This window comes from Phalacrocorax aristotelis, chromosome 15 (genome assembly GCF_949628215.1).
Source record: "Phalacrocorax aristotelis chromosome 15, bGulAri2.1, whole genome shotgun sequence".
NCBI lineage: Eukaryota > Metazoa > Chordata > Aves > Suliformes > Phalacrocoracidae > Phalacrocorax > Phalacrocorax aristotelis.
Genome location: NC_134290.1, coordinates 2285728 through 2311918, shown reverse-complemented (window position 1 = coordinate 2311918; position 26191 = coordinate 2285728). Strand labels below are relative to the sequence as shown.

At 54.4% G+C, this 26191-nt stretch overlaps 1 protein-coding gene across 2 annotated transcripts; it reads left to right on the top strand.

Annotated features, from left to right (window-relative positions):
• Positions 1-1142: 1142 nt before the first annotated feature.
• HSPB8 (heat shock protein family B (small) member 8) lies at positions 1143-6340 on the top strand. 2 transcript variants are annotated; one of them, XM_075110281.1, is made up of 4 exons: positions 1143-1318; positions 2419-3111; positions 4271-4334; positions 5573-6340. In XM_075110281.1, exons 2-4 carry the CDS (start codon positions 2733-2735, stop codon positions 5730-5732), a joined length of 603 nt encoding a protein of 200 aa, XP_074966382.1. In that variant the 5' UTR covers positions 1143-1318; positions 2419-2732; the 3' UTR covers positions 5733-6340. The 2 variants fall into 2 exon arrangements, with proteins under 2 accessions (XP_074966382.1, XP_074966381.1); XM_075110280.1 differs by lacking the exon at positions 1143-1318 and having other exon boundaries at positions 2191-3111.
• Positions 6341-26191: the final 19851 nt, after the last annotated feature.

Here is a 26191-nt window from a genome sequence, read left to right as displayed (position 1 = left end):
GCTGCTGTGCCACAGTGGCCCCCTGAGGTCACCTCCTCAGCCGTCTCCCCATGAGCAGTGGGCAGTGGGGTCTCTTCACCACCCCACATGATGGTCCTCTCCCCAGGCTGCTCCCCCGGGCTGGCTGGGAGCCCCGGGGGGAGCGGTAGCACTGGACCAGGTCCCCATGCTGTTCCCGATGGGGCGCCGGTGGGCACCCAGAAGGGGTCTGGCCACAGCACAGGTGGACACTGGGGACATGGGGCGGCATCCCCAGGTCACTCAGAGGAGAAGGGAGGCTGCAAGGCCTCTGTGCACTCCCAGAGTGGACGTTGTGGGCCTGGCTCGGCGGTGGGAGGCAGCTGGGACATTTGGAGTGACAACAGGAGCTAAATCGGGATGGCCCGGAGAGGGCGAGAGCTGGCAGGAGGGGACGTGTGACTAATGGCGATAAACAAGGCGACAGGGAGGATTCCTGGCTGGGGAGGGAGGATGGCCCGGAGCTACAGAGGGAAACGCTGGACTGGAGATGTTGGGAGGCTCCTGTAAACGTGGCAGGATCATGGGACTGCCTGAAACCTCCTCAGGGCTTGTCCCTCTCTTCCCACGGGCCAGTGTTTGCCTGAGCGGGTGCAGAGCTGGGCGCTGGGGTGATCCTGCTCTCCATCCAAGGTGAGAGGTGCCCAGCTGAGGTCAGGCTCAGAGTGTGTCCCCCAGAACACCCAGCTGTCACCCCCAGGCAGCAGGAGCCCCCAGCCAGGCACAGGCAGCCAGGCAGGGCAAGGGGACAGCGGGGGATGCTCTGCATCTCCACTGGCAGCTGCCTCCCTGCACCCAGGGGTGCTCAGCCAGCACCTGGGACCTCCCCAAGCATCTCCAGGTGTCCCCTCAGTCCCCAGGGAGACCCCCACGATGCCCAGCTGTCCCCCCCAAGCATGGGGGGGGGCGAAGGAGCTGAGCACAGGGGAGCAGCCCTGCCCTGCGCCAAGAGGCAGCTCCCTCCCCCAGCGATGCGGCGTTGGTGCAGCGTGATTAATGCCATTGGAGTGACCATCGGCTGAATTGCTGCACGGCCTGCGCTGCATTAAAGTCTTCCTGCTGTAATTAGCTCCATCAAGTCTATTAGAAAAATTGCAGCTGCTGGAGAGAAGGAGCGTGAGGCAGAGCCAAGAGGGAGGATGCGGCATGAGGAAGTGGTCCCGTATCCGTCATGACCCTCACTGATGTCATCCCATCCTCCGGTGCATCCCACCCAAGCCGTGCCTGGACCACCTCCCTGGGGAGCCCCTCATTGCCGCCAGGTACCCCCCGCTTGCACAGTCGGGGCTGTGTCACCCAGGTAGGTGCTTGCCGGGAGCTCATCCGCCGCCGTGCCTCTTCCCACGGCGCACTGCCCGCTCCCCGCCGCTGCCCTGTAATTAGCCCCGCCGCCGCGCGGCTGTGATTACTGCCTCGCCCTGCCCGCACACGGCGATTGCGGCAGGGCCAGGGCACGCGGCGGGGAGAGGAGGCGGCAGGCGAGGAGGAGGCAGGTGCTGAGCAGCACCATGAGGAGTTTGCCCGCCTTCTGTTCGGCATCCTTCTCCTTCCCATGGTTAGGGGACGTTTCTCTGGGCCCAGGCGGGGAAGGCGGCCAAGGAGGCAGGGCTGGAGAGGAGCACCCCGAGGAGCACGGCTTTCCTCCTGCACGCTGCAGCTCCGCTCACAGCCAGGCTCTGCAGGCAACCCCAGGTGGCCAAGACTCTGCATGTTCCTGGCCACAAAAGGGGTCCACCCTCTGCCCTAGCATCCCTCAAATGTGCACCCTCATGGTCTTGCCACCCTTTCAGCGCTGTGCTGGGAGTGCCACCAGTAACCCACTTCCCCGTACAGTGGGCTGCTGAGAGCCACAGGGACACGTGGTTTTACAGTGTGGGGAGCAGCTTGGCCCAGCCCCACCGAGAGGGTATTTTTAATGGGTGACACTGGGGCAAAAGCAGCCGGCCCTGAGCTCGGGGGCTATTTTGGGCAGGCGGGCTGGGCGCAGGGTGGCGGGAGGGGTTGGCGGGGGCCAGGGCAGCTGCCGAAGCACTGTGGCCCCACGGAAGCCAGGATCCTCAGGCCAGTGGGAGAGGTCAGCTGCCGCAGCCCAGATTCTCCAGGGCTGTTTCATCCTCTCCAAAATACTCAGCTGACAGGGCAGGAATTACAAAACACACACACCCCCCCCCCACTCCCAAATCTGTATAAATAGCGCTCGCCCAGCGGTTGGAAGGTTAGAGAAGTTTCTCGGCTCTGAGCTCAGGCATTTATTGCAGCTCTTGCCCGGGAGCAGCAGGGAAAGTCGCACATAAAGTGCTGGGGAGTTGAGAGGGGAGAGAGAAGCTTTTCAGTCTTGGGATCTTTGGTTGTTTTTTTTTTTTCCCCTCCCACCAAGAAGTTTTATTTTCCTCTCCCCAGTCCCTGGGATCACAGCCAGACAGGAAGCGTTTTCTCGCGGCCAGAGAGCTCCCTCCGTCCTTCCTGCGCTCCTCCGGCTCCCAGTGATTCAGCCCTGAATTGATTTTCTCCTCGTCCTTCACCTGGTGCTGGGGAAGGAGGGGACCATCGCCGCCGCGCCCACCCACAGCCACACACCCGCATCCTGCCCGGGGTGGATGCGTCTCCTCCGGGACGGGCTCCCTGGGGAAGTTTGCAGCCAGGAGCAGCCGCACAGAGGCTGAGGCTCCGTGAGAGAGCCCCAGGGACACGCTCGGACCCCTCCGAAGGAAGCCATGGCCGACAGCCAGATGCCCTTCTCCTGCCATTACCCCGGCAGGCGCAGCATCCGCGACCCTTTCCGGGAGCCCGGCTTGACCTCGCGCCTGCTGGACGATGATTTCGGCATGTCGCCCTTCCCCGGGGACCTGACGGCGGACTGGCCTGACTGGGCTCGGCCCCGGCTCACCACCACCTGGCCGGGTCCCCTGCGTGCCGGCATGGCCCGTGCCTCCACCATGTCCCCTGGCTACAGCACCCGCTTCGGGGGGTACCCCGAGAGCCGCAGCCCCGTGCCCTTTCCCCGCGAGCCCTGGAAGGTGTGTGTCAACGTGCACAGCTTCAAACCCGAGGAGCTGACCGTCAAAACCAAGGATGGCTACGTTGAGGTGTCAGGTGAGACTGAAGGCACTGGGAGGAGGAGGATGGGGCATGAAAACACCTGGTCCTGCCTTGCCTGTGCCGGCTCAAGAAATTGCTTTAAAATGCAAAAATTACCTTTATTTTAAGCCAGCGGCAGCAGCCCCACGCTCAGGAGCAGGGCCAGGGCAACAGCAGGGCTTTGGGGCAGCCCCATGGGCAGTCCAGGGGTGCCACGGGGGGGGACCTGGCTCACAGGCCATGGTGGTTTGCTGCAGAAATTAAAAGGAAAAGGCTCCATTGGGGTAAATCTCCCCACTTTCTGCCCCAACCGGCTGGGGAGGCACCGCTGCGGGCAGCGGCACCCTGCAGAGAGCTGCCAAGAGGGGCCCCAGCTTGGCTGGGTTAATTATAGCTGGGGTGAGGCCGGCGTGGAGGGAGATTCCCTTTAAAGGGGCCGAGAGAGAGGAAGCTCCAGGGCTGGGAAACAGGGGGCAGCCGCCCCATGATCCCCACCCCAACCCAGCCCAAGAGGCCTCAGCCTCGGGATGAGCCAGCCAGAAGCACATCCCTAAAAATTCAATTAATGGTGGGGCAGTGGGTGCAGGATGCACCACACCTGGTGTGCCCATGGGCACCCAGCCCTGAGCATCCCTTCAGCCCTGCACCGGCATCCCATATTGCCCCGAGTGCCCTGGGCCGGGATCCCCAGGGAGGGGCTGGGGGCTGCCATGCAGCATGGCCCTGGGTGTTTATTCAGGGCTCACAGCAACACAGGGAGAAAACTGCAGGTCTGGGAGGTCCAGGCAGCCGCCAGCATGGTTTTAACTTCAGAGATGCTCCAGGCACAGGGATCCCCAGCCTGAGAGTGTGGTGGAGGGGAGCCCACCCTGGGGAGCGGGACACGGTGGGGACGCTGCCCCCTCCAAAGGCTTTATTATGTTTGGGGGCTTTTTCTTAAGCTCTCGGCAGCCTGCGAGACCCCAGGCTCTCACTGGAAATACGTGTGTGCTGTGTCCGGCATCTCCTTCCCCACATAGGAGAGACTCCCTGAGCCCTCCCCAGCGCGAAGGGTTTGCACTGGGGAAGGGAAACAACTCCTCTGAAACTTTCCTGTTGGGTTTTGTTGTTGTTTGTTGGGGAAAAAATAATCTCCCGGTGAGGTGGTGACGTGGGGTGTTGCCCTTCCCTGCAGGCAAACACGAGGAGCAGCAGGTGGAAGGAGGGATCGTCTCCAAGAACTTCACCAAGAAAATCCAGTAGGTACCACTGGCCCTGGTGCGTCCCCCCACCAAAGGGGCTGGTGCGTGGCGTGGCTGCCACTTCCCCTCAACCAGCCCCCAAATGTTAGTAGCCTGCTGTGGGACCCCATCCCTGCGGCACAGGCAGGTCACAGGCAGAGCGGGGATGCCGCCAGCAGCGACGGGCTGAGCTTTGCCAGTCCCTGTGCCCCAGCTCATGCACGTGGGGACTCCTGCGCCTGTTTTCACCCCAAAATCTGCCCTTCTGCAGCAGTGCCTGGCTGGTTTGGGCCACACGGTGATTTCCTGAGGGAGGTGAAAGAGGAGGAGGTCTTTTTCTGGGTGCTTTGCCAGTCTCCTCCGGGCCTGGGGCTGTGTTGGGAGCCAGCCAGGGCACAGGGAGCAGGAGAGGTGCACGGAGCCCCATTCACGGTGCCAGCACATCCCCTGGGGTTCAGCAGGGCACGATGGGCTGACACCATCGTCAGCCCCAAAATACGTCCCTGTGTCTGACTGTGTATATCTATCTATCTATCTGAATGATGTCAGTTAGATTGCTATCGCATTGACTCACCGCAACGGCTCACTTTGGCAACAACAACAGCAAAGGGCAGGGAGGAAAGGCAAGTCCGGAGGCAGGTGAGCCCCGCCAGCCCATGCCGGGGCAGACCCCTGGCCACAGGGCTCACAGGGTTAACAGGGAGAATCAGCAAAGCCCAGGGCATGGGAAGGGTTTCCTCCACTGGCAGCAGCTCAGCTTTGCTTTTCCACCCCAAAGGAGCCCTGTGCATCCCAAACTCCCACGGGAAGGCTGGGGCGAGCACCACGCTCCCTCCTGCTCAGCGCTCGGCAGCCGCCGTGGCTCCTTTTACGGGCAAGGCTTGCGGCTGACGTGGGCTGCGGCACGGCGGTGATTTACTCCTGCTTTGCAGAAGCCTTGGCGGCACAAGTGGCGGGTGACATCCCGTCAAATACATCTGCCGGGGAGATTAAACAGAGCACCCACAGGGGCCAGACCAGCAGGGAGGCCACTTTAAATATCCCCAGCACATTCCCAGGCACTGCAGTAATAGTGTGGGCTTTGCCGAGCCCCACGCCACGGCTTCTGGCTCGACACCGGTGGTTCCCCACGCGCTGCAGGTCCTGAGTGGGCTTCCCACTGGTCAATGTCCCCCAGCAATGTGGCATGCTGCGAGCTGGAAGCCGCCCCGGCCTCCCAGGCCCTAAACCATCTCATCTTTCCTTCCCTCCTGCAGGCTGCCCTACGAGGTGGACCCCATCACGGTCTTTGCCTCCTTGTCACCGGAGGGGCTGCTGATCATCGAGGCGCCCCAGATCCCGCCCTACCAGCAGTACGGCGAGGGCGGCTGCGGCAGCGAGATCCCTGTTGAGAGCCAGGAGGCCACCTGCGCCTGACCATCCACCCATGTCCCTCCTGTGCCCCGGCATCCCTCCTTCCCTCTCCCTCCTCCCCCCAGATCCCCGCTCCCCTGTGGCGCAGCGTCCGGACAGCCTCCCGCAAGGGTGATGGGTGCTGCTCACAGGGACCGCAGCACCTGCCACCCCGCGGGGGGACCAGCTGAGAGCTGGGGCACACGTGCTGGGTGCCAGGCCACCATCCATGAGGGCTTGTAGCGGTCTGAGGTGCCAGTAGAGATTTTGTGCCCATGGGGCTGAGCAGAACAGATATCCTCATTATGGTTATTTTTTGCTCTGGGTCGCTCGGATGGGATATTTATAACAATAGCAAAAAGGGGCCCTTTTTTCTCTAAAATTGATGTGGAATCCCATAGCCCTGTGTCTTCTCCTCCTCCATGGGTCGTTTGTTTTTTTAAACTACATCACTGCAAAGGACGTGCATCTGGCGGCGGAGCTTGATGGCACGGTCTCCATCCTGAGAAATGCAAACTGTCCACGAGTTTTGAACGTTGGGTTTTGGGGGTTGGTTGGTTTTTTTTTTTTCCAAAGAGAATTTCTGCTTTTACTTGTCAGACCTGAGGAATAAAACCCAGCCGATGTTCTTAGCCTCTGCTTGTCTCGGCTGAGCCCGGCGGGGAGGGCGCAGGGCTGTGGGTGGGCAGGCAGCAGGGAGGAGGGGGGATGCCACCGTGTGCCACCTCTTCGCCCAGCAGAGGGTCCTCCCCATGGGAGGAAGGAGAAGAGGGATGCGTGGGGAAGTCGCACTGATGGGCAGCTGAAGCATTTGCTCAAGCCCTTTCTGCAGCCTGCAAATGCCGAGTCCTGGCGAACACTGTGCCGGGAAGGCACCGAGCCCGGCGAGGATCACGGGCTCATCCTTTCCTTACCTTCTTGAGGGGTTGCAGATGTTTTTCCTGCTTGGGGATGCTAAATCAGCCTCTGAGCTGGGAAAGTCAGGTTTGCATCATCCCCATTTCCATCTCACCCTGCCAGCTCCCCACCAGCAGCTCTGTGGGAAGCACTTCCCAGCTAATTCCCTGGCGGAGGTACCAGCAATGGTTTCTGATGGGCTCTAGACACAGTCTTAAAACCATTCCTAGGGACAAAGCACCGGGTAAGATTTGTTAACACGCTGCAATGCCCACAGTCAGCAAAGCAGAGGTGCCATTGGGAGTTTTTCCATCAATCTGTGCAGCACCTGGACCAGGCAGCTGGTTTTCCATGTCACCAGGACCTCGGAGTTAAAAATACAACCTCACATGCTCCGCTCTGGCTCATTCGGGATGTAGTTACCAACAACAGCCCATCACGTGCTGTAAACCCTGGCACTCGGGGGCCATGATGGTACTCGTGCTCCAGGTCACAGAGGGGAACCTGGGGGCTCTTGCCCTGCCTTTACATATTTTATTTAATTTTCAACAGTTGTTACGGAGCCTGGACCCCCAGGCGGTGCACAACACCCCCGTGCCTGTCAGCAGGAGCCTGCGACGGGCTCAGCCACGACAACTCTGCCAGACACGGCTGTGCCCAGCAATTTTTATGAATAAAATATAATCCTTGAAATTTAATCCTGACATCAGGATGGAAAGCGAAAAAGTCATGAGTCACAGCTCCAGCCCTGTGTCCTTGTGCCACCTGGAGCCGTCATGCCCCATAAGGGACACGTCTCCAGCACAGACTGCCCCTCCTCTTCTTCACCCATTCAAAGAATTATTTTTTTCAGTCTTTTGAAAAAACATCCCCAGGCCCAACCACAATTTTGTCCCCGGTGCCCCATCCCCTCACTGCCCTTTTGGAAGGACCCCAGGGGAAGCACATGTGTCTCTGGGGCAACCCTCAGCTCCAGCACCCCCAGAGCAAGCAGCTGGATGTGGCCCCACAGCAGTCCTGACCGGGCACCCCACAAACAGCAGACAACAGCTCCCCCAGGCAGGGCTGGAGGGACCGGGGACCAGCTGCAGCTCTGCAGGGGGCTGCAGGGGAGAATTAGCCACAGCTGAGCCCCTCTCCCACCCCAGGGTATATATAGGGAGGTCCCTGGGGCAACAGGAGCTCCAGGTGTGACTTTGGAGCTGCAGCACAGGTAAGGGCTGCTGCAGTCGGAGTGTGGTGCCCAGCTTTCCTTCCTGCTGATCCTGCAGTTTGGGGGAAGAGGTTTTTTTTTTTTCTTTAATAACTTTCTGTTTATTTGGTTCTGCTTTCTGATGAATTCATTAATAATGTCTTATAAAGACTGTTGTAAGATGCATTAGCAATAATTTCTTAATGGCTGAGGTTGGCACTGGCAATTAGCACGAAGGACCTCTTACACAGGCAGCATGCTTGGACCTGTGCAGCCAGAGGCTTCTCAATCTGTTGGATTGTCTGGAGTATCATATATTAATGAAATAATTGTAAGTGGAAATCTGCTTTTTTTTTTTTAAGTATGACCTGATTATTGAAGGAGGCTTAAAAAAAAAAGTAATCCCTGCTGGTGTTTCTGCAAATGGGGGGAAAAAAAAAGTTTGGAAACACTGGGGCATTTCTGCATCAGCATCTCCCCCTTTGTTGAGGAGGGTGGGGTGGGAAATGTGTGTTTCTGGGGTACCAGGGCGCTGCAGAGCTGGGGCTACTGGGGAGCGGGAGCTGTTGTCTTATCCTCAGCCTCTGTGTGGGATAACGGCTTGAAGCCATTAGACCCGTAACACAATGCTATAATGGCCACTCCACCAATTACATTGCATTTCATGGGTTTGCAGCAATTACGCTGCATCGGGTGGTGTCATAACACATTATGGTTTATAGCTTAATATTGGCTCTAACGGGGAGCTGCTGTGCGCAGGATGTGGCCGTGGGCGAGCACGCGCGGGGAGGAGATGGCTTCCTGTGCATCTGACCCCAGGGCTGGCCGAGGGGGCTTGGGAGGGACGCAGACCCAGGGCTATGTATTCTGGGACCTCATCTCACATGCTGAAGAAGGGGCAGGATTGTGTTTATCGGCAATTCGCCTTGCACGGGGCACCCCTGCTGGCCCTGTCTGAATTACTCCAGGAGGCTGGTGCGCCCTTATTTCTCCTTCTGGAGTGGCATTAGACTTATCAATGTCCACATCATTCAAAGCCAAATGATTTTTAAAGCTGAAGGAGGCGGAGCAGCCATCCTAACCAGGCCTTTCAGATCCTGCTCTCAGAGAAATGCTGATGCTGCTGGCATCGAGCTGTGCCCCGGCTGAGGACGGGAGCAGATGTTAGAAAGAAAAAAAATTAAGTCTTTCAAAGAAGTCGGTTCTGATAAAATACACAATCACGTCTGAAAGCGGCTGAAGTAATTAAGCAGTCAGATGCTGGGCAATTTGCGTTAGGCTCTTTGCCACTGGTGCCAGCACATGCCTCGCTGCCCAGGCGAGGAGCGTGCCTGCTGTGGGGGGGGAGTTGCTGGGATCGGGGCTGAGCCTGAGAATCCATCAGCTCTTCGTGCATCGCAGGACCATGAGCCTGCAACCTTGGCTCTAAGCCCTGGCAAAGGCCTCCTGGGCAGCTGGAGGGAAATGTGGGTGGTTCACATGGCCTTTTTGTTTTGGGAAAGACTCTTCTAGCTTCTTTGCAGTGGTGATCCCTCCTGCAGCACAAGCGACTGATTCCCAGTGCTGTGGATGTGGAGCTGGGATAGGCTGATGGGGAGGGCTCGGGACTGGGGACGTGGTGCCATGAGATAAGGGGGCTGCATCATGGGAAACTGGCCTCGGGGGACCTGCTGCCCAAGCCAGCTGCTGCAGACTGACGAAGGACATGAAGAGATAAGGATAAGGTCACCCAAGCCTGGGAGAGCTCACCAGGCGGCTCAGTAGCAGGAGACTTGGTTTGCAGGAGGCTGAATAAACCTCTCAGCTGTGTCCTGCTGTCTGCCCTGAGCTGCTGAGGAAGCCACAGGGGCTCTGTGGGTACCACTGGCCCTCAGCCAGGCAGGGGCATGGGCCAACGGGACCAAGCAGTTTCCGAGTGCCAGTTTACGCCCCGCTGGGGATGGGCTGGGTGAGCACATGGCTCCTTGCAGGACACCAGCTCCTGGCCTGTCCCAGAGGATTTGCTTTCCTAAAATGGAAGCAAAAGCTGAATTGATTTATTTTGGTTGGCAGCATGTGGAGCAGGGTAAATAATCCACAAGAAGCTCCAGAGCTGTGCAGACACACCAGCCACCTCCAAAGGCCCAGTTTCTTCTCCTAGAAGAACTGGGTTGGTCTTGTTTTCTGACTCCCCAGCTCCCATGGTCAGAGCCGGCTTGAGCCTGGGCAGAGCTGTGGCCAGTGGCTGGCACAGCAGCTCCCAGAGCTGCATTTGGCTCTGCTCTGGGCAAGCATTGCTCTTGCATCCACGTGTGCCCATGGCTCGGGACACACTTGGTGGCTCACCCTGCAGAGATGCACTTGATGTCTCTCGCTTGCTCCTGGCACAGCGTAAGATTGTGCTGCGGGGTCCTCGGGTGGCTTCAGAAACCCTTTTGTTAGCCCGTGGGTATGTCTGTGCTTTCCAGCCACGCTGGGAGCCTCCCTGCACATCTGAGCTGTGCATGTGCCATGGGCATGCAGGAGCTCGGCCTGTTTTCCTCCAGCATCCCCTTCCTCGGTCCCCCCGTGCTGCAGTCCTCCCCTCGGCCCCTCCAGGCAATGTGCAGCTCGCCAGGCTCTCGCCAGGTGGCTGGTTCTTATTCCTGCAGATTATCTCTCTGGGTTTGCACAGGGGGGTTGATATAACCCTTCTGGGTGTTTTTCTGTCTCAGCCCTCTGGAGCGACCCCGGCTCCCTGAGGGTTTCTTGCTATTTCTCACACAAACCCGGGCCCCTTTGGTACAAGCCAGTCCCTTTTCCCCAGAGACTATCCTGTAACTGCTCAGGTGTTACTCTGCTGAAGTTGAGGCCATTGGGGTTTTTCATGTTTCTCTTTGGGAGTTTCTCTTCTGTTTGAAATCTTGCTTTACTGCAGTTTTGATCTCTACTTGCAAAGCAAATCTCATGTGTTTTATTTTGGATGTCTCCAAAGAGGAGACTTTGGCACACGATGGCCGTGGGGACAGAGGAGCAAAAACTGTCGTCTTCTCTAATGAAAGAGCCCAGTGACATAGAAATAACCCGCCCTGGCTGAGCAGACAGCCCTTCTGTCTCTCTTAAATCAACACCTGGGCAGTTCAGTAAGAGCTCCTGGACATGAAGCAGCAGGATGGCCCCTGGGAGCAGACCAAGAAGTTCCTGAAGCTTTGCCCATCCTGGTAGAGAAAAGAGGAGGAGAGACCTCTGCAGATAAAGAAATGCTGGGGGGGGGCATTATGGCACTGTGTTTTGGATGCTTCTGCCCATCTCCAAGGGGACTGGGTGTGCTTTGAGGCTCCAGGCCAGTGACCCCCGCCAGCAGCAGGGACCCTCCCGGGAGGACAGTGTGTGTGACCGTGATGTTAAGCATCACTAACCCCTTCATGGAGCTGCAGCTGCCTGAGGGCACTGTGACATCTCCTAGCCATGAATTCCTCCCTCAGAATGAGCTGTAGCTGGGGACGGGGAGGAGGAAGGAGACTTTTCTCCTATTTGTTTTCTTTTGTTAGTCTTTAAACCCAGTTGCAAATGCTGCTGGTAACTAAGGGTTGTCTTGTCATTGGGGTGCTGAAGTGCAACCTCCTGCTGCCAGCCAGGTGCTCCACAGCAAACCCATCCTGGAGGAAAGGCAAATTTTATCTTAATTTTCTTCTTTCATATTGCAACAAAAATCTTCCAGTCCAAGGCAGCCTTGGAAGCATCTTGTTATTAAAAGACCTCCTTGAAACCTATGATAGCAGCCGAGGAGGGTGGTTATGAAGCACAAAAAGCCTGCAGAAGAGCTCATTAAAACAATAAATTACAACTAATTAGAATATATCAAGCTAAATCATCTCCAGTGTGAAGGTAAAATGAGGTGTGAGTGTTTTTAATAAGGCCAGTGCTAATCCCAGGTTCATCTTTAAAGTGATGGTGAGTCCTGCTGCAGCGATGATCCCGCTGCTGGGACCAGGGTCGAAAACAGACCCAGACAAAGGCAAGGGGAAAGTGGAGCTAATGGGATTTTTAATTGTTTCCCAATCTGAGCTGCCTGTCCTGAACTGCAGTGGGTTTGGGGGTAGCGCAGCATCTGCAGTGGCTTGCAGAGGGGCAGGAACAGGTCAAGGCTGTTGGGTTTGTTCACTTTGGGTTTTTTTCTATGTAATTTGTGATGAGCAAAGTGGCTGTGGGGTTTTGTTCCTCTCTGTCATATCACTTCATCACGCGCAGTCACAGCTAAATGACTTCTCTGCATAATTAGCAGTGAGATCATAGCGACCGCCTTGGCTCAGAGTCATTTCTCCTCTGGTCTCCAAAGAGCTGCTCAAAACAAGGGAGAGGAGGGAGATGTGGGGGGAAGGCAGCGGAATGGGTGCCCTGCCTGTGCCCAGGCAGCCCCAGAGATGGGTGCTGGAGGGGGACATCTGGGACCCTTGCTCCTGCACTAGCTAAGGGAGGTTTGGGAGACCTCACTGTTCTCAATGACGTTAACGCCCAAGCCAAATGTCCCAGGGAGCAAAGACCAGCAGCACCAGCCTGAGCCATGCCGAGGACAGGGCTCACTGCTGGTGAGGCACTGGGGAAAACCTTTAATGTGTTAAACGCTCGTGTAGGATATCATTGACCAGAAGCTCTTTGAGCTGCCAAAGCCAAAGATTTCCCACTGAAATAAGCGAATCGCCTCTGAAAGCACCTGGAAGCGGGCTCAGCTTTTGGGAATGCGGAGCCCACCGCCAACATGGGCAATGGTGCCACGGCCAGGGTCAGTGGTGATGCTGCTGAGACACCATGGCTTGAGCCTTTCCAGCTGCTGATCCCCTCCAAGGCATGAGCGCTACTGCCAGTGCTGGAGAAATGTATTAGTTTCATTAAGCTTAAATGATTAGCTCCAGGCCTTGATAATGATACTTAATGGATCTAATTTTTTTTTGCAATTATGCTGTTGTATACAGTGGTGTATATCATTAATAACCTTCTTTAAAACTCCTTGCTTTCACTGTCACTAATTATGTTCAAGCCCTTCTTATGCCTAAGCCCAATTAGCTGCCTATAAAGAGCCTTTACCCCATGAAGAATGTCCAGCTGTGCTGGGAGGCAGATGCTGATGTCTTGGGTTACTGGGTAGGAGGACACTTGGATTTGGCCACAGGAGCCATGGGTGGGACCCCATGGGATGATCAGGGCAGCCTTGGCGGGTCCTGCTTTCTGCATGAGATGGTGGAAAGCCTCGGGGCAGCTCAGCTCTGCTCAAAAACCCTTTCCCAGTCACCCCCTTAAGCTTTGCAGAGGGGTTAACGCTGGCCGGGGCCACCCCACGTCCTGGGTTTTATCACCAACTGGTGTCCGAAGGGAGGTGATGATGAGGGTGGTGAAGTCAAACATTGCTCACTGTTTTTCCCAGGGGGTGATAATGAAAGCATCGAGGATTCAGTGTTTTCTCAGGGAAGGTGTACCTAAGCCTGGGACTCGTCTGTTATTGCTAGATCAAACCTGTGTGGTCCCCAAGCTGGATGCAGCTGGGTGGAAGAAGGAGCATTGCCACCATCTCCAAACTCTCTCTGAAACTTGCTGTTGCCCTCAGGAGGAGCAGCCACGCTTGGCTGCTTCTCTGCTCCTCCCTGCCTGCACCTCCTTCCCCTCCCCCTGCAAGCTGATTAATCCATTAGGATTAACCTCTCTTTAACTCCTTGATTAGCTGCATTTTAAAACTCCATTTGTTTTCCTTTTTACATCAAGCCAGAGCCAAAAAAAGAGGCCCATTTGCAGCGATACTGATTTACTGCAATTTCTGAAAATCAGGGTGAACGCTGGGAAGGCGTGCTCGGCATTTCAACTCCTCTCTGGATTGCTGCAAGAGGCTCCATCCGGCAGGAGCCAGCTTTGGGAAGAACACCATGGAATCAGCGTCCACCTGAGTTCCCAGGGCTAGTTTCTGATGGTATCAGTGCAAACCTGGAAGAGGCATCCTGTGTTTCAAGGACTGAAAATGTCCTGCTCTGTACCTTGGGGAAAGTGAGGCCCCTGTGAAGCAACATGCGTGGGGTAGCAAGGCTGATGCTCAGCCCTTAGATGGCTTTTTGGTCCCTTAGGGACATCTGTAGCTCCAGTAGAGATGTCCCTGACTTCCCTTAACCGCACACCATGGGAATTTCTCAAGATTGGGCTTCTTTAAGATCACACAGGGCAATGACAAGATGGTTTGGCCTCATTCAAAACTGATTTGCCAGGTCAGTCCTGGGTTTATTGAACCTGAGTTTAGCCAGTGACTTTGAGCCACCAGACCACTCCAGGGTCTGGGGGTGCTTGATGACAAAAGCTTTGCAGTTCTGTGCTGGGAGCTTGGCTCAGCATCTGCTCCAGCTTCACCTGTGGAGCCGTGGCAGATACCTTCTGCCACGCAGGAGCCACGTGGGGAAAAAAATTGTTAATATCTTCAAAAACTAGCAAACCCAGTGGATTTAAAACAAAATCTCTACTGTTCCAAAATGCCTGCCTTTGCCTTCCCGGTGTGTCCCCTGGGAAGCAGTGACTCCCTCTCCTTGCCCAGCCCAGGGCTGTTTTGGGGTCCTGCCCTCGGCCACCCCAGCGAGCACAGCCGATGATGGTTATTGTGCACCCCGCTGCTGGGGCCGGGGATGCCGAGACATAGCGGGGTGGGCAGAGCTGCCTAGCTGGTAACGGTTCCCTGGTGGGGGCTGGCTGGAATGCCCCACGGAAGGAGCAGCGCTCTCCTGCCTTTAAACCCGGCTCCATGCCCCACACCTTCAACCCCTCGCAGGTGAAATCGGCGCAGGTCCGCAGCAGCCTGGCAGCCCTGCCAGCACACCCTGCCTGTGCCCAGCGAGCCATGGCCGGCTGCTGCGTGTCCCGACTCCCGTGGGCACAGACCATCCCCTTGAAGCGGCTGCTCCAGCGTTACTCCTGCTGTATTTGCGATCATTAAGCTTTAAGGCAACTAACACTAACCACCTGCTGGCCCGCGCTAACCCTTCAATTCATTCTTTAGTCACTTCCTCTGGCTGTAAATCAATGTCCGAGCGTGGATGTTTTTGGAGGTGGCTGGTGGGGCTGGGGTTCGGGTTGCCAAGCTGGGCAGGGGCAGCCTCTGCCAAGGAGGGATAGGGGCAAACTGCTTTTATAAAGCTAGAGGAATTGTCTGAGCTGTGTATCGCTGGTCATAGGTGTTTGCCCCATGACTAGGGGATCTGCCTGTGTGGGCAGGGGTTGGGGCTCTGGCTGCGGCTCAGGAAAGCCAAGGCTTAGGCCACAGTTTGGGGTGTCCCTCTCACCTGGCCAATGGCTGGGAGTCACTCCTGGGGCTTGGGCGCTGAAGGAGGTGGCTTGTGCTGGCACCAACGCCCCTCTCCGATGGAGCTGTGTTTTGGGGTTGGTTATCTGCAAGGAGCACCTTTCTCTGCAGTAGTTTGGAGTGTCTGAGAAGAACTGAGTGTGTCAGGGACATTGACAGAGCCTTCCTCCTCTCCCAGGCTGCCACTTGCAGGATGCTTATAAGGACCTTTCAGATTTCTCTAAGGTTTTGGAGCAGCTTAATGTGTTTCTAAGCTATTTTGGAATGCATGAGTGGGAAATACAAGTCATGGACACATGCACCTGTGTGCACCCATACACAATAGCCTGCAGTTTCAAGTGTTTTGGCAAGCAGGTTCAAAGCTCTGCAAGGGAATCTTCTTCTCATTAGTGAAACAAAACAGGCAAAACCAAGCAGAAATCAGTACAAAACCAAGGCGAGGGCTTTGCCTTGTGGGACTGCAGTGCCCAAAGCTGGACTCCCCTGCATGCGTGGTGTTGGAACTGCAAAAGTCGCTCGGGAGCTGTCTGTGAGCTGTCAAAATATATTACAAGCTACAGTTGAGGTTTAAAAAGCTTCACAGTGATGCACAATTTAGGGGAAGCATCTTGCATTTCCATAGCTATACAACAAGATTTTCTGAAAATTGCAACTATATGAGAAAATGTCTTTTAAAGTGGCACCCAGATGGCGGGGGGAAATTGTGCTGTTTGAATTCTCTTCAGATAAATTGAAGCTAAAGGGATGCTAAACATTTTATAGTGGGTTTTTTTTCCCCTCTTCCACCACCTGCTACTGAAACGACGCAAGAGGGGTTATCAAACAGAGCGAGTGAGATCCTTACAGTGCACTGCTTAGGAAACAGCCTCATCTCAATCCTGCATCTGATGGCAATTAACACTGAGCAATCCCAAACCTGGTGGGGTCATGTCTGAGCCTCTCACCCGCTCCTCTGCAGAGGTTGGGATGCATGTGGGGAGCAGGAGGGGTTACAGGATTGGGGTTCCTCAGGGCCTTGCGTGACCACAGAACGATGGGGAGAGGCTGTCAGACCCACTGGAGCAACAGCTCTGGGGGTGTGGGTGAGGTGATGCTCCTCAGAGCCAGCGACAGAGTAAGTCTTACCATAAAATTAGAGTCCAGGTCAATGCAGGCAACCTTTGTGCTAAGAAACCTCCCCATCCACTCCCCAGGGAGGACTGGGATTTCTGGGGCCAGGCCGGGGGTTGCCCAAACCAATTTCTAAGCAAAGAGAAGGAGCTGTAGGCAAACCGCAGGGCTCAGCCTCGCAGCATAAGCGAGATGCAATGGCTGGAGCTCTGTTCCTCCTTGGAAAGCCACCTGCCACAGGATGCACAGACCCCCAAACGCAAGAATGGAGCATTTGGCTACAGATCACCTTAACGCCAGCCATCCCTGGCGCTGCGCTGCTTTAGGGACAGACTGTGTCCCCCTGGCTTCGAGACGATGCTGCAGAGCCTCCCCAGCATCACTCTGCAGGGCAGCAGGCACTTCCCTCACAGGTTTGGTTTTTCTTTTCCCCCTCCTTGACATTCACAAGTGAGGAACGTTTTCACTCCTGGGCTAAATATATCACTTTGTCTTGTAGCGGCTGCCAGGTTTTAAAGAACTGGCAACTTGCAAAAGCACCAAGATGACAAATGCCAATAGTTACACACCCATCTTTACTCAAGGAAGAACAGGGCTTTGCGGCTTTTTGGTTTTTATTTTTGTTTTGAATGTAAAATTAGTGTGTTTACCTTTTTGTTTCCTTAAGCTGTCAGTAATGGCAGAAGCAGCATGTGCAGCCTGGTTTGTCTCCTCTGATGGGTCTCACTTCCCTTGGGTGGGCCAGGGTGCTCAGGGGCAACCATGAGCAATATCAGCAAATATGCAAGCCTTGGCTGCCTTCCCTCTTGGGAAGGGGAGCCAGGAGTGACAGGAGAGAAGCCCCGGGGCTCTTGGAAAGCCTTTCCCCTGTCCATACATCCCTCCCACTCGTGCTGGCAAACACTGACAGGGCGAGCAGCCGCAGTGCCCGGGACGTGCTCTGCACCCAGGGTCCTCCGACCCTCTGCTGGGTCAGAAGCTGCTGCTTCATGCCCCAACCAAGCCTGGTCTGTGTGGGGCAGCTGCCCTTTCATCCCATCCCTGGGCAAGCTCCTACATGTAGACTTTTTAATTATTATTTCTAGTGTTGTCAGATTCATTATGGCAGATAGGTCCATCCAGCAGGCAGGGTGATGCTCCCGATGGGTGGTGAGATGTCTCTGTGCTTAACATGAAATGGAGGTCGCTGGTTGGGCAGGTTGCTGTGGTTTTTCCAGTGTGGCAGAGCATTTACTGGTTGGGATCTGGCTCCAGTTTTGGGAGGAGAGATCCTGAGCGAGATCCCAGCAGTTATTTCAGTGGACTGAGGCCGCAGGGAGCACTTGCTCGCCAGCAGCGTGGGCTTTCTGACATCCAGCAGTGCTGCAGAAAGTCAGGAGGGCTGGGGCTAGGTATTTTTAAACAACCTTGGCCAGGCAGGCTTTGCCAGAGTGCTGCCTTTTCTTGCTATCTCTTCCTGCAATTACAGAATGACTCTGTGACAGCTATCCTGCGGTTTAATGCAAGAAGCTTCATGCAGGTACAGTGTGTGTAACACACAGCAATGCTTTCTGGTACGACACGGCACTGTCTTGTGTTATCACAGCTTGAAATGTTCAGCAAATAATTGGAATCTTTCCTTGGAACGCCAGGTTATTTCAGAGGGGGGTTGTCATATTATCTATTATACTCGCAAAACCAGATAATAATAGTAATACCATTTGGTGGAGCACTGCTAATGCAACAAGGCTGTCACTTGTCACCAAGAATGCTGTGTGTGGCAGCTTGTTAAAAAGAAAGTCAAAACAAGGCTGGCAGCAGCCAGCCCGAGTGCACCACGGTCGCTGCCGGGGCTGTGAGCACGATCGTGTTTCCCCAGCGCTGGAGCCAGTGAGGATGTTCTGTACTGCTGAGGTATGCTGGCTTGGCCCGTGCAGCCCCCGACGCGCTCACCGGCAGGGCAGTGGCGATGTCCCAGGGTGCTGTGGCTTGTAGGGACACCGATAGCACTGCCCCAGGACTCGTGTGTGTAAGTTGTCTTGTTTGTGGCAGAGATGCTCACCCCGAGCTGGGCTGAGCATGGCCCTGCCGCCTGCCTGCCTCGCTGCCTGAGCTCCCTCCCAAACCCACGCGCTGCTTAGAGGCCAGTCTTACCCAAATTTCTCAAAATCACCAAAACCCAAATTCCTGTTGCTGTCAGTGGATTCCAGATCTGTTCCACGGGATGTGCAGGGTGCAGGAGGAGTGGCAGGCGTGTGAGCCCCCAGGCTGTTCACCCTGCAGGACGGGCAGACACTGGATCCCCCTGGTGCCTGGGCACAGCTGAGCTCCCAGACCAGGCAGCGTTGGCTTGTGGCTGATGGCACTGGGCACCCACCTTTCTCCCTTCTTCCTTTAAGACAGGCATTTCAAGCGTAAAAGCAATGCAAAGACAGGCAGTTATGCATCTGGAAATGTATCATTAATGTAATAAGGGCAGGAGAAGGTTTCCGTAGGAATTCATCTCCAGTGTATTTGTTCCACAGTGAGCCATAAACATTCCAGGGTCACAAAACTCTCTTTACTTTTTTCCTCTCGAGGAACTTCAGCATTAACTCAGTGCATGCTTCCCCCAGCTGCCACCCTGTCTGCTGGGGGCTTCAGACCCTGTGCATCAGCAGAGCCTGTAGGGATGCTCGCTGCATCTGCAACAAGAGCCACGGCAAGCCCCACCCCAAGCCTCCACAACTTCAGCGTTTTGTTTTTATAATGCAATGGAGAACAGAAAGCTCTGCAGAAGTGAAATGTCTCTCTCAAATCATCAGGTTATTTTTATGTGCATCTATGTTTTCTTATGTGTGTGTAAATACCTCCCCCACACACATACTTTTATCTCAAGGAGGGAAATAAAAATAGCTGGAGATTGAAAGGGGAGCAGGCGAGGGGGTGGTTGCGCTTTTTGGAAGAATCTCTTCAGGGTTTGGAAACAGCCAAGCTGTGGTGATAACGTGATCTGACAAAACCTCAGCTTCCCCGGGCCTGCTAGGAATGGTGTTAATGAAAAAGATCTTAATGACTTTCCCTCTACATTTCAATTCATTCTAACAAGCTGCAGCCAGGAGAGCCGACTCAGTGTTGCACTTGAAGTTTCGACAAGGTCTGAGGAGCCGGCTGCATGCGTGCCAGGAGCTCCTGCTCAGGGGCTTGGAAAAATGACCCCCATCCCGCAGATGCCTGGATGGCATGGAGGGATCCCCCTGCCTCTCCAGGCTGATGGCAGCACCCGTGTTGCCCTCTCTGGCTGCAGAGACCAGCTGCTTTCCCACACCAAGCCCCGCTGCTCTCCCCAGCCCTCTCGCTCTGCAAGCCCAGGCTGGGGGAGTCGCAGGGGCAGATGCTGCATGACACTGTAGGAGAGGAATGTGCTGCAGCTTGATACAGATGTTGTATAGGCTTTATTTAATTTTTTTTCTCCCCCTCTAAGTAGGACAGCAGCAAGGAGAGATCTCTGAGAGCTCGAGCTCTGCAAGACAGGGAGGAAATTTCCCTAGGGAATGCAAAATGGGGAGGGATCTGGCAAAGCTGGTGCTATACAACCCAGAACCTTGCGTGTCCTGGCTTAGCATCGTTTATTGTCATTGCTTCTCTTCTCTTCCTTTTTTTTTTTGTTTTAATGGTAAAAGGAGGATTATGAAATACTTTGTGGGAGGCTGCATGGCTGGATGGTGGTGTGCATGGGACATGGTGATGTTTGTCCAGGTTGGGCCCCTCCAACCCTTGGCACTGAACAGCTGGAACATTTCTGGCAGGATGGGACACATCCAGCACCCATTGTGGTGGTGAAGCTCGAACTGCACCAGCTGAACTCTGGCTTGAAGCAGAAATAAAATCATCACGTCTAATAATACCCAGGCTGCAACCCTGCTCCCCGGCGAGCCTCTGCCAGCTGCTGCGGCCAGCTGGGGCGGAGCGGCGTCACGAGTCACCGAGGCGCAGCACTGTGCAAAGTCACCGTCCCCGTCCTGACCATCAGAGGCTAGGTCCTGCGGGGCATGCAGGTCCCCTCTCCCAGCTGCTCCCTTGGGGCCTTAAGGGGGTTGGAGTAACCACGTTCGGCACAGGCAAAGCCGCCTCATCCTCCTCCGCTTTGGGAAAGAGCTGGGAGGATTTCCAAATGCCTCCATTTGGCAGCTAATCCGCACCATCCTGGTAACATGCTGGAAGTCAGTCTGAAGCAAGTTAAGGCTTGTGTCCCTATGGATTGCATTGGTGGTCGCCCTCCCTCTGTACAGCATCTCCCAGCTGCTGACAATGCCTGATCTATTAGTTCCTAGTGAAGGTGATGCTGGATGCAGGTGGGAGATGTTGTGTTGAGAAAAACTGAACAAATTATTACATTTTTCCTGTAACCTTCCTGGCTCCCATGACGCCCATGCTGTGACCTGCCACGGTTGACACAGGGACTTGGGTAACCCCCATGTGGCTTCTGCAAATATTTGTGCCTTGGGTGTCCTGTGCATGGGCCTGTGCGCCGGGGCAGTTTACAGGTAATGTCTGGCAAAGGCACATTATTTTCAAAGCCAGCTCCAGCGGGGTTGGCTATGTCCCACAGACTTCTTGCTGAGCAAGCTCCTGGCAGCCACAGAGGCGGGATGGCATGGCGAGGGGCAGCATGGCCTTTGGTAGCAGAGCATTGCCCTGATCCGTGTTTTGGGCACAGATTTGCTCCGTGCACAAACTGCAAGAGCTGCTCCGGTTGCTGGTACCAGGGCATGTCAGACCTTGGCCAAGCCACTGGGTGCTGTTTCAGTGGCAGGCTCTCCGTGTTGACAGTCTGAGCCGTCCCCTCTGTAGCAAAGCTGTTGGCAGGGGGAGGAGAGCAGGCAGCAGGTAGGTTTCAGCTGGTTTTGTGCACGGCAGCAGCCCCTCTCCCCTCCTCGCCCACATTGCATCAGTGCTGTGAAGACACTTCTCACTTAAATGGTGTGTGCCCACAGCTCCTCTGAGTCATGCTGTTAGCAGAGAGCTCATAATTCTTCATATTTTTTTTTTTGAGTACAAATGTCTTTGAAAAAAGGCATTAAATAAAACACTTGACTGAGGTCCCGGAGGTGACTAATTTCCATGGTACGCCCTGCTCCAGCATTAATCCTGCTGAGCTCACTGCGTACTGGGGGAGCTTGTATGGATCCCTGCAGGTGGAGGAGCAAAGAAAAAACTGAAGGCTGCATGAGAAGAGTTTAAAAGGGGCAGGAACGGGCTGCGGCGGTGGCACGGTGGGAACAAACCACAGCAGGCTCCATCCAGGCACTGGCATTCCCTGGGGAGTGCTTCAGTGTGAGCTGTGCTTTCCTCTAAAGCATGGGGTGTATCAAAACCTAAAGCTTCTGCCCAAAAGTTGCTGGAAAGGTTTGAGGAGGGGAGAAATTACTCTCCATAAAAGAACTGTGATGGGATTTTTTTCTGCCTCACCTGGGACGGTCTATATCAAGGAGGTGGTAGCTTGGAGGACAAAAACAGCAGCTGTAAATACGTATTTGTAAACATGCTGCCTCCACCAAAAAAAAAAGCTGTCAAACCCAGAGCTGTGATGAGCAATTAACTCCCCAAAGAACACCTCGCAGGCACACCGTGAATAGCGTACACCCAAACCACGCAAAAACCCATGGGATGGGGCAGCAATGCTGGGGACAGCCCACAACGCCCCAGGACCACTGCTGCTGAACCACTGCCCCCAGCAAACCTGCCCTGTGAGTCCCTCTGGGCCTGGAGATGGAAAGCACCAAACTCCCCAGGACCAGGACGGGTCTGTTGCTGTTGCAAGCCTTCCCCCAAGCTTTGCTCTCCCTCTCTTTACCTCAAAAGCCCCGGAAGCTGCAGAGCAGGAGGCAGCCTGTATGCACCACTAACAAAACAGCTCCAGGACTGGGCATAACTAATTAGAGCCTCTATAAAATGACATCTATTTCCACAGATGGGAAGCTGCTTCCCCTTTTTATGGCTGCTTCAGTTAATTAGTTATCTCGGAGGTTGCATTTGCATTCCCAGCTTTGTGAAATACCCTTTTGTTAACTACTTTTCATATACTTTTATGAAGTCGACCACTGAAACGGGCTCATTTATCTCACCAGTGACAGGCTGAGAGGCTTGCCCAGAGCTGCGTGCCAGATGCCGGGATTGTAAAATAATGTTTGGCTTGTCTGGTGTTTGGAAAGGAGACAGAAGGTGCAGGGTGTGAGAAGAAAGTCCCAGGCTGCTAAAGCCAAGGTCTGGATCTTGACAACTTCTACAAAAATGTCCAATCTGTTGCTTTTGGGCAGCTTGCAGGAGCCCGGGGGGATGCTCTTGTCGCCAGCCCTGGGCCTGGATATCTCTATCCTCATCCCCCGGGAAGTGCCCACACACACGGCATCCCATGGAAGCAGGGTGTGAGCATCTGACCTTCTCGAGCTTTATCTGCTGCATCCACCCTCCAGTGGCACTGAGTGCACGCATGTCCCCACGAGCAGGGAGGGATCCTGGGGACCCCCCTGCTGTGCCAGCTGGCGCAGCAGGGGGGTCCCCAGGATCCCTCCCTGCCCACAGGGAGCATGGGGATACCGCTGCTCTAGCTAAGCCTGCTCCAGCCATGCTGCACATTTACCCTCTATTAGCAAGATCATGAGGAAAAGCAGCAATAATCGATCGCTGTCGTTATTGCTAGGAAATGTTTGCAAAATCAATGTTTCCTCTGTAGCATAAGCAATCAGGGCTTTTGTTGGTCGGCCGTTTTTCAGGCATGTTTCTTTCATAGAGAGTGGAAAATGCTGGATAACTGCAAAGTACAGTGCAACAGATTTCCTCGTTGCTGGCGGCACACCTGCCTTCTTTCTGCGCAAGGCTCCGCAAACTCTCGAAGCAACCTGGCATGCTTTGGCATGCACGGCTGTGGTGGTGGGAAAACCTTCCCAGGCCACTTGCACGTGTTTAGGGACAGTGCGAGATGCCCGTGGGTGTTACTGCAGGTGGTATTTCCATTTGCCTTCCCCTTGCACCTACTGCTTGGAGTGCTGCTTGCCTCCCCGCTGCTCCATGCTGGCGATGGGTGAATGTTGCTAAATGCCCAAAGTGGGGCAGAAGAATTGGCGCTGCCAGCAGTGCCAGATTCATCCTTTCAGCAGTTTTTGGTGCTTTATGCATCGTGGTCAGCACACCAGGACCATGAAGCCCTACACCAAGGGGCACAGCTGGGTGAGCTTGGCTGCCCTGGGGCACTTTGCAGGGACCCCAAGGGATGTTATGTTTAAAAAAGGGAATCCTGCCATCAGTTCAGTCATCCTTCTGTTCCAGGAGAGGTTTTTTTGTTACAAGAAACCATACCTTTAGACTCAAATGTTGAAAATTCTGAGTGCAGCCCAATTATTGGGGGGGGGGGGGGATGAGAAAGCCCAAAGTACATAAATCTCTCTATTTTCTGCACCAGTGAGCTTGTATTGGCCTGTTAGTTGACACTCCTGAAGGTATCCGCTGGGATGCAACTATTATACATCCAAACTGTCACAAATGGAAACGTCGCTTTGAAAGACAAAGGGTAATTTATTGAGAAAAGGGTGTCATTTAGGTGGAAGGATGGAAGGAAGAGAGACAGCCGCTGCAGAACTGCCAAGAGAGAATACCCGATCTGCTGGTAGTCAGGGAACAGCTTTGAATTTCCAAGGCTGCCCTTGAGGGATAAGAAAATAAAAGCTAAGGACAAAAAAAAAAACCAAACCCAACTCTTAAATACAGTGACAGCAGAAACCTGAAGGATCGCACTGAAAAATGGGACTTTTTCCTCTCTAACAATAACCGAGAAAAAGATAGGAGTGTAATTTGTAAAAGCTGTTAAATTGCCACCAAAAATTGTAAGCTGGATGGAGAAATGACACAGAAGGAAAAAAGAAACAAATGCATACCTGTCATTCCTGGAGTATTTCTTGAATATGGGACTAGAGATGAACAGGGTGGGGGAGAAAAGGAGCTGAGGAAGGGAATAGCTGGGAGAACCCACCTGCCTCAGCTGGGCGATAGGAGCTGGTCACCACAGGAGCTTTACCTGGGAGCCTCTGTTGGCTGAGGAAAAATGGGTCTGAGTGTCCCCAAAAACACAAACCCATACATCCATCTTTTTTGTATGTTTCTGAATAACATATCCTCCTCTGTTTGGAGGGAGTTTGCTTCTATGGGAATGGCACTAAGGAGCCAGGCACAAGCAGCTTGCTCCTCTCCGAGCTCGGGGCTCCACAGGGAACTTCTTGCCAGGAAGGAGTTTGCAGAATGGGCTCCCACATACAAAGTTCAGGAGAACCGAATTGCAAACAGCCTGGAGGAAGGCGTGATCTTCTCTGCAAGAGCCTTGCCCCAAGGCTTGCACTAGCAAGCTGCCCATGGGGTGCAGGTGCCAGTGGGACAGGGGGCCTGGCCATGAACTGCAGGGTGGAGAGACCAGGAGAGACGGGGTGTCTCCAGCACCAGCCGGACATGGCCCTGCGCACGTCCCCTCTGAGCCCTCCCTGCCCCCACTGGCCCTGAGCATCGAAGCCAAACAGCATTTCAGTTATTTTAAGGCCATTAAAAATGGATCCACCGGGGAAGCAGAGTGTGTTTTGGGCACAACGCCAAAGCGTTACAGCATTAAAGCCTGCAGGGTGTGGGTGCGGGAAGGCTCTCGCGTGCCCGCACCGGCCCTCAGCACCACTTGCAGCATCTGGACTGACTCAGGTTAAATAAGCAGCGGGTGCTGGGGGTGACGTGACTCAGCCGGGGGCCTCCCACTTTAGGGCCTGAAGTCCCCAGCAGGTTGCAACATGCTGCAGCTGAAGGTTGAGCTGAGGCTTCTTCAAATGCAAACCAATCAGCAAAATCAATAAAGCACCATTTTTCTGATGCAAAAGGATCACTGTGTGGATGTAGAAGCACATTTTTAGGCATGAAGGCTGCTTCAAAATGCCACTTTTATATTTTTCATGTGGTGATTGTCTAGCAGATATTTCCCTTAAGTCCCCAGAGCTGAAATCCCGGTGCTAGATGAGATGTTGCCATTTGTATTAGGGAAGTCATTGAAACTAGTTCTTTCTCAAATATTTCAGTTGAAAACAACACCCAGTTTCAACAAAAGCAGGTGCTCAGAGGGTTGTCATTACCAAAATGTGATATTTCTCGTGGCTGTCTCAACCACTGTGTGTTGGAATATTTCTTTTCAGCTGGAAACATCTATGATTAAGATGCAGCCAATGAGAAAAGTAGCAGAAATTGCATTTCCAGCTCCACAATTTAGCACATCAGTGGGTGAGCACCTCTGGCCTGGACCACTGCGTGGATGGGAAGTTTCTCCTGAAAAACAAAGCAGTGCAAGACACCAGGTTTTGGGGAACAGTTCAGTCTGCAGGAAATATAAAGCTGGGGAGGAAAATGAGGTGGGGGGAACCTTCCCAGCCGCACACGTTCCCGCGTCCTCCTGCAGCCTCAGGGCCGTGCGGTGCCACAGCTCCACTCCTCGGGCGGCTGTTCACCGCTTCTGCCCTCTCATGTCTGGTCACAGCACTCTAAATCAAAAGTTATAATAGCAAAGAAGCATTGGACAGATTAAAATGCAGGGAAATAATAGCAAGGGTGGTTTTTTTCAGGGTTGAGAGGAAAGATGGGGAGGAGGGAAGGAGGGAGGAGGTGTTTCCAGATACCTTTAGAGAGCTCACAGGATTCAAATGGTTGGAGTGATCTTGACAGGCTAAAAACCCAATCTGCTGGAAATCATATACCTCAAATAATGTGCCATTGCTGCTGATCGTCCGTGTATTTTAGGGCTGAATAGACACAGTATTAAATTCACCTCAAGTTCTCATTTGCCACCAGTTACCGCTTGTTTGACAAGGTTTGAGTGAAGTTTGAAAGGCTTTTACTGAAAACGGTCGTAGGAGGAGTGAGGTTTGATGGGTTTTCTCAAAGGCTGAGCAGCATCTACCTGAGGCCCTGGGGTTGCTCTGCCACACGCCCCAAGCAGCCGCCCAGGAAAGGAGCCAA

Excerpts from the sequence above, each read along its gene's own strand:
- HSPB8 (XM_075110281.1), top strand. The coding sequence starts at position 2,733 with ATGGCCGACAGCCAGATGCCCTTCTCCTGCCATTACCCCGGCAGGCGC. Across the intron at positions 3,112-4,270 it reads TGGCTACGTTGAGGTGTCAG|GCAAACACGAGGAGCAGCAG; the intron begins GTGAGACTGAAG and ends CCTTCCCTGCAG. Across the intron at positions 4,335-5,572 it reads AACTTCACCAAGAAAATCCA|GCTGCCCTACGAGGTGGACC; the intron begins GTAGGTACCACT and ends TCCCTCCTGCAG.